The sequence below is a fragment of the Myripristis murdjan genome, chromosome 12, assembly GCF_902150065.1.
Source record: "Myripristis murdjan chromosome 12, fMyrMur1.1, whole genome shotgun sequence".
Classification (NCBI taxonomy): domain Eukaryota; kingdom Metazoa; phylum Chordata; class Actinopteri; order Holocentriformes; family Holocentridae; genus Myripristis; species Myripristis murdjan.
Window position 1 is genome coordinate 1188106 of NC_043991.1, and position 7500 is coordinate 1195605.

Genomic DNA, 7500 nt, shown 5'->3' on the forward strand with positions numbered 1-7500 from the left:
AAGACCAGAAAATTTGCAAAAAAAAAAAAAGGAAAGAAAAATGAAAATTAGCCGAAAAAAGTTTTGAAAGTCACCACCACCTCACTTGATTTCATTAAAAAAAAAACAAAAAAAAAACCCTGGGATCACTGGTAAAAGAAAAAAATACAAAAAAAAAAAAAAAAAAAAAATTAGAGGTTAAATCTAGAAGAAAATTGAAAATTAGTTTTGAAAAAAAAAAAGAAAACTCACAATAAAGCTACATTTCTAATGATTAAAAGTTCTTTCCCTCTTTTATCAGTTTTTATTTTTTAAAAACATCTGAAACAGCAAAGTCAGCAAAAATATTTCAAACCTGCACAGCTCCTGAGGCACACACACACACACACACACACACACACACACACATTTACAAACCCCTTGTTTGTGTGTGTGAAGTGTGTTTACATGTTTCAAAGATGACACACACACACACACACACACACACACACAGACACACACACACACACACGCACACAGAAAGAATGACAGAAAAAGGGAGGAGAAAGTGACTGACTGTGTACACTGTGACCTGTGTGTGTGTGTGTGTGTGTGTGTGTGTGTGTGTGTGTGAGTGTGTGAGTGTTTATCCTAGACTGTACAATGCACCGCTGAGCCCCAGGTGAGAGAGAGAGACAGAGAGAGAGACAGCTGGACAGATATGCGTGAGAAGAAGATAATCTCTGTGGGAGCCAGCCAACATACACACACACACACACACACACACACACACACACACACACACACACACACACACACACACACACACACACACTCCTCGCCACCACAGGTGCTCTCCATTTAGAAAACATTGCTTCAAAGTAAATACTTTAACAAAGACCAGAGAGACGTATAGACAGACAGACAGACAGAGAGAGAGAGAGACAGACAGACAGAGAGAGAGAGAGACAGACAGACAGAGAGAGAGAGAGACAGGCAGACAGACAGACAGGCAGAGAGAGAGAGAGAGAGAGAGAGAGACAGACAGACAGGCAGACAGACAGCGTAAACACTACAGCTTACTAAAACAGAAACATTGTAAATCCTCTTCAGTTAAACAGACTGAGCACAGCAAATGTATAGTTATAAATGTACAGTTATAAATGTATATTATAAATGTATATTATAAATGTACAGTTATAAATGTATATTATAAATGTATATTATAAATGTATAGTTATAAATGTATATTATAAATGTATATTATAAATGTATAGTTATAAATGTATATTATAAATGTATAGTTATAAATATATATTATAAATGTATAGTTATAAATATATATTATAAATGTATAGTTATAAATCAGGGTTTCCGCTACATGTAATTGATCTTGGCGCACCGCCACGGCAAAATAAAGCCGCCTTCAGAATGATGATTTTTTTTTTCAGATGTTAAAATTAATTAAAATATATTGTATGAATGGATATATATACACACATATATAGCCTATATTTGCGCACATATACTTACTATAATCAGAGTTTGAAATGATAATTTAAATATCATGAAATGATGTTACACTACACTGCAATTAAATTTATTTTGAAAAATGAACACCGGAGTCATCACCCGCCTGTTTGATTCTGCTGCTGCGTGCTCGCAGAGGGAGAGAGACGGGCGAGAGACGGGCGAGAGAAAGGTACCGAGGCAAGATTAAATCTAATCCATATTTTGTTCAAGCCTGTGAAAACGACCCTAATGTTATTGTTAATGTATATACATGTAGTGTTTACGCTGTATGTCTATTTTTAACACAGAATATCGCGGCATTTGACATAATTTGAATGAAATGCTGTTTTTGTGTGGAATATGAACGTATGTCTGGGGGAAATTACATGGAGGGAAGCAAATCTGGGTGGCACAACCCCTCCAGTGGTTTCACCTGCACCACCAAGAAAAAACATCACAACACCTGCACCGGCACTGTACGAGTCCAACAGGCAGAGAAACTCTCCAGCTACAGCAGCGCACTGACATAGATTGTGTAACAAAGTGAAGAGTTCCCACTCCGCGCTATTTACACTGGCTAACAGCAGCACACTGGCTTAGCTTGTCTATTCAGAGAAGAGGTATCACTTTGGCTTATTTTTCAATCTATGTTATCACATGCGTACTACTGCTCATTCATTGGTAGTTGAATTGTTTGGTCTGTTTGATAAGTAATTTACATTTTTAAAACAAATAATAATTTAACATATTGTTGACGCTGAAGCTCTCCACCACAGTTTCAAAAAATCCTGGAGGAAATAATAAATGTATATTATAAATGTATGGTTATAAATATGTGACCTGAGCAGCTTCACAGGCATCAGCAACTTCACTGCCACACACACACACACACACACACACACACACACACACACACACACACACACAGCTCAGCACAGCAGCTCACAGACACCACACACACCTGACTGGACTGTGTGCTTATGGACAGTGATGGGAGTAACGGTGTTACAAAGAAATGGCGTTACTAACGGTGTTACTTTTATCAGTAACGAGTAATCAAAGAAATTACTGTTTCCCCCGTTACAACGCCGTTACCGTTACTGACAATAAAATGCGCCGTTACTAGCCGTTACTTACTACTACTAATTATTAATATTTTATTATCCTATTCAGAAAATGTGCGTCTTGTGGAGGAAAAGCGGTGTGTCAATTTTCAAACCGGTCAGACTTTGCAGTTTTTCGTAACTTATCAACATGCATGGAGAATGACTGAGCACAAATTACAAGAAGCACATATGTTCCATGACGGCAGAGCAGATAGTATCTCCGCCTGCCATACAGAAGACCGGGGGTTCAATTCCCCACCTGGATGAGCTGTCATCACTACTTTAAACTGTAATGAATTACTTTTTCAAAGTAACGTGCCCAACACTGACAATGATAGATGAAATTTGACAGCAATGTCCACACTGCAACAGCAACGCAAAAATATGTGCATTAATAAGAAGATTTAAGAAAAGAAAAAAGTAAATCATAAAAATGACTTTCCCCAGTAACTGAATTACTCTTCTGCAGCAGTAATTGAGTACTAATCAAAATTACTTTTTTACAGAAGTAATTAGTAATTGTAACTTATTAGTTTAGTGAGTAATTGGTCCCAACACTGTTCATGACACAACACAACAACTGAGAGAGAGAGAGAGAGAGAGAGAGAGGGAGCGACAGAGACAGATGAGTGTTTATGTCTCCGTGTGTTGAGCATATGAGTTCATACATGTGCATGTTTATATGCTCGCATGCAACTCTGCTCCAAGTGTTTACATGTTACAAGAGAGAGAGAGAGAGAGAGAGAGAGAGAGAGAGAGAAGGAGGGAGAGAGTAAGATTAATGGGAATGTAAGAATGTATATAGGAGTGTCCTGTATATTTGTTTATATGAACATCTGGAAAGAGTGTGTGTGTGCGTGTGCATGTGTGTGTGTGTGTGTGTGTGTTTTCTTTATGTGGCACAGCTGGCCAGTTTCTTTATGTTTTTTTTTTGAAGTCGACACAAAAAGTGCAGCAACTTTAAATATGGAAAACATTACAGCTGTTCCCTCCCTCCTTCCTCCCTCCTTCCTTCATCCCTCCTTCCTCTCCTCTTTCACTTCCCTTCGTCCACAAAACTAACTCGCTCTGCCCGCGTGGCTGCGCCCCCTGCCTGTCAGGTCCCCCTACAGCACCATAAGTCCCTGCTGTTGTCCTACCATGAGGGAGTGTCGGTTGGCGGACAGCAGCCCCGTCCCGTAGCCGCTGCCCAGCGCTCCCATGGCGCCGTTGTGCGTGTGGGCGGCGCCGATGAGGCTGTGCATGTCGCCGTGGCCGCTCGCCATGCCCGTCGAGGGTCCCACCGCGTGGCTCCGCAGCACGTGGATGGCATCGTCCAGGCGCTCCAGCCGGTCCTCGATACGACTCTGCTGCAGGGGGACGGACGGACGGACGGACGGAGGTTAGTCACGTGACGCCGCTCGCGCCTCAGACACACGAAAACAAGCTCAGGAGGTGCAGAACTGATGTGGGACTTTTTAATCGCAGAAGTTTCAATTTTTTCTCATAAATTTGTGAGTTTTTTCTCATAAATATACAAACTGAATCTCATTTTTTTCAGATTTTCCTTATCAGAACATTACCAGTGACATAACAAGACTGCATGTGTGTGTGTGTGTGTGTGTGTGTGTGTGTGTGTGTGTGTGCTCCTACCAGAGAGTGCAGCGGAGCCTCGTAGTTCGGCGACGACGCTCCCTGTCCGCCGTTCCTCGACCACACAGCAGAACTGGCAGCTAGGACAGAGGAGACGAGGAGATGTGAGTAGGAGACAAGGAGACGTGAGAAGGAGACAAGGGAGCAAGTGACTGTAACACACTGTAACGTAGATCTAGATGAAACAGACTGTATAACATTTGAGACATTTGTTTTTGGAGAACGTCATTCGTGTCTGTACGGCCATGACGGCAAGAGCTTTTATTTTTATTTATTTATGAAAATTTATTTGTACTTTGGCGTTTCCGTATGTGTGTATTTGCATATTGTTACTTATATGTCTGCTGTTCCTAAACATGCCTATGTTTACTGACGTTCATGAATCTGCTCTGTCCCTGTCAAATAAACAAATGAAAATAATAAATGAAATCAATATTTTTATTCATTTATTCATTCATTTATTTTTTATTAGTTTTTTTTTGTGTAAAACAATATCCCTTCATAGTGAGCTGAATGTGTCTCTGTGTGGCTCGTCAGTCCCTCATCGACGGGAAAACAAACAAACAAACAGACAGACATCAATTCATCCACATCAAGAACTGCCAATCACGAATAACCCGTCACCCACGGTGTCCCTCAGGGCTCGGTGCTCGGCCCACTCCTCTTCATCGTGTACATGCTCCCCCTTGGACAGATACTTCGCTGCCATGGCCTCCGGTTTCACTGCTACGCCGATGACACCCAGCTCTATCTCCCCGCCAAGACCATTACCGCTTCCACCCACTCCGCAAACTCCGCCCTCACCACCTGTCTGACCGACGTCAAAAACTGCAAATCAACTTTTTCAAACTTAACTGCAACAAATCTGAAATCCTCATCATCGGCCCACCCTCCCTCACCCACTCCACTCAGGACTTCACTCTTAATATTGACGGTTCCATTGTCACTCCCTCCACCCAAGTTCAAAACCTTGGCATCATCCTCGACCCCACCCTGTCCTACCAGTCCCATGTCAACAAGGTTACCATTACCACCTTCTTCCATCTCGGCAGCATTGCCCGCCTGCGTCCCAACCTGTCCCACCCTGCTGCAGAGACACTCGTTCACGCTTTCATCACATCCACACTCGACTACTGCAACAGCCTCATATACGGTGTCACCAACAAAGTCCTCAGGAAACTACAGTATGTTCAAAACTCTTCTACCGTCTACTCCCCAGGACCCGATCCAGAGATCACATCACACCAGTTCTCCGTCTGGTCGTCCCCAAGACTTACCGCTAAACCTGGGGTGACAGGGCTTTTCCAGTCGCTGCCCCCTCCCTTTAGAAATCACTCCCAGCTCACATCAAAACTGCCCTCAAAACCCCCGTTAAGACTTGCTTTGCCTTCCTAACGACTTTTTAAACTCCCTTTTACTGCTTGCTGCTTTGTTTTTTTTGTTTTGTTTTTGTTTTCCATTCCTTAACTAGTTTTATCCTATTAAAGTTTTTTTTTTCTTTTCTGTAAAGCAACTTTGAGTATCCTGAAAAGCACTTAAATAACATGTACTATTTTATCATTATTAAATTCTCCCACATTCATGTTTTCTACACGTCAATAATGATGACAATAAAATATTTTTATGAAAAATCACACTTTTTAGTGTATTGTCCCTTTAAAATCTCATCAGCCGCATCTACACACGTGTAACGCGATGCGTTGTGTAAAAATACTGACTGAGCAGATGAATTCATTTGGGCAAAAGCTCTGATCTTTTGCTCATTTAACCTTCAATTAAATTGAATTAAATTAAAATAAATTAAATCAATAAATTCAATTAAATCAAATTCAATTCAATTCAATTAAAAACCTTTTATTTTACTTTTTTTCTGTTAATCTCTCAAACAAGACCTGTGCAAAATGCAGCAGGGATCCTACTGAGTTGTTTAAAAGCACAGTAATAATATTATAATGATGGCTGTATCTCCCCTCCCCCACACTTTTTTTAGGCCAATTACTCGTCTTCCCGGCTAACGATGTAAACTCTCTCCGCTCCTTAAAGTGAAAAATGACTTTCTCTAATAATAGTTGTGTAGAATTTGTCTCTAATTGTCGCCGCGACGCACGCCGTTTGATATTTCTGCCGCGCCTCGTGACTGATAGCTTTAATTACAAGCAGCACTCCGACAAATCGCTCACAAACCTACCAGCTACACACACACACACACACACACACACACACACACACACACGCACACGCACACGTCGTTATAGCTGCCTGGGATATTGGCCGCTAAACCATAATTGGTGTTTATCATTGTGTCAGAGCTACACCACTTTTTACAAATTAGAAATGAAGCCTATTAAAGCAGACTACATGCAAATTGATATTCAAGGCTAATTCTGCGAGGCTGTTCTACAGAATAATTTACCCGGCCGCCGTTTAATACATATATTTGTATTTGCACATGAATGTACCCAGGTGATTATTCATTAATTAGCATATGGAAATTAGCATTTAATATGAATAAAGGAGAAAGGAGAGAAAAGACGTATTAAAAAAAATGATAATAATAATAATGGAGACACAATCAAAACACGCTAATGAGATGAGATCAGAGTTACAAAGAGAGAGAGAGAGAGAGAGAGGGAGAGAGGGAGAGAGAGAGAGAGAGAGAGAACAGTGGTCAGGGCAGAGAGGGGGAGAGAGGAGACAAGGAGAGAAAACAAGGAGAGGAAATAAGGAGAGGAGACAAAGAGACGGCACAAGGAGAGAGGAGAGGAGACAAGGAGAGGAAACCAGGAGAGAGGAGAGGAGAGGAAACAAGGAGAGGAAACAAGGAGGGAAACAAGGACAGAGGAGAGGAGACAAGGAGAGGAAACAAGGAGAAGAGAGGAGAGGAGACAAGAAAACAAGGAGAGGAGACAAGGGGAGAGGAGAGGAGACAAGGAGAAGACACAAGGAGAGGAAACAAAGAGACGACACAAGGGGAGAGGAGAGGAAAAAAGGAGAGGAAAAAAGGAGGGAAACAAGGACAGAGGAGAGGAAACAAGGACAGGACAAAAGGACAGGAGACGATGAGAAGAGACAAGGTGAGCGATCCAATCAGAACACAGCTCTGTTTTTACTGCTCCCGCCCCCGTTTGATTGACAGCCTTCAGCTGCAGCTGCTGTTGGCCAGCAGGTGCAACAGGAAGTGTTAGTAACAGGAAGTGTTAGTCACAGGAAGTGTTAGCTCGTTAGCCTGACATGCTAAACAACACGCCTGCTGTCTGTCACTGAGCTTACATTTAAATATTTCACCTCAGTT

At 41.7% G+C, this 7500-nt stretch overlaps 1 protein-coding gene across 4 annotated transcripts in view; it reads right to left on the bottom strand.

Annotated features, from left to right (window-relative positions):
* Nucleotides 1–7500, bottom strand: part of tcf4 (transcription factor 4) — a 241881-nt gene that overhangs the window by 27095 nt on the left and 207286 nt on the right. For all 4 annotated transcript variants that reach the window (XM_030065050.1, XM_030065049.1, XM_030065051.1 and 1 more), the window contains 2 exons: nt 4209–4288; nt 3716–3925 (listed from right to left, as the gene is read on the bottom strand). In XM_030065050.1, coding sequence (XP_029920910.1) covers nt 3716–3925; nt 4209–4288 — 290 coding nt within the window. The remainder of the gene's footprint in view (nt 1–3715; nt 3926–4208; nt 4289–7500) is intronic.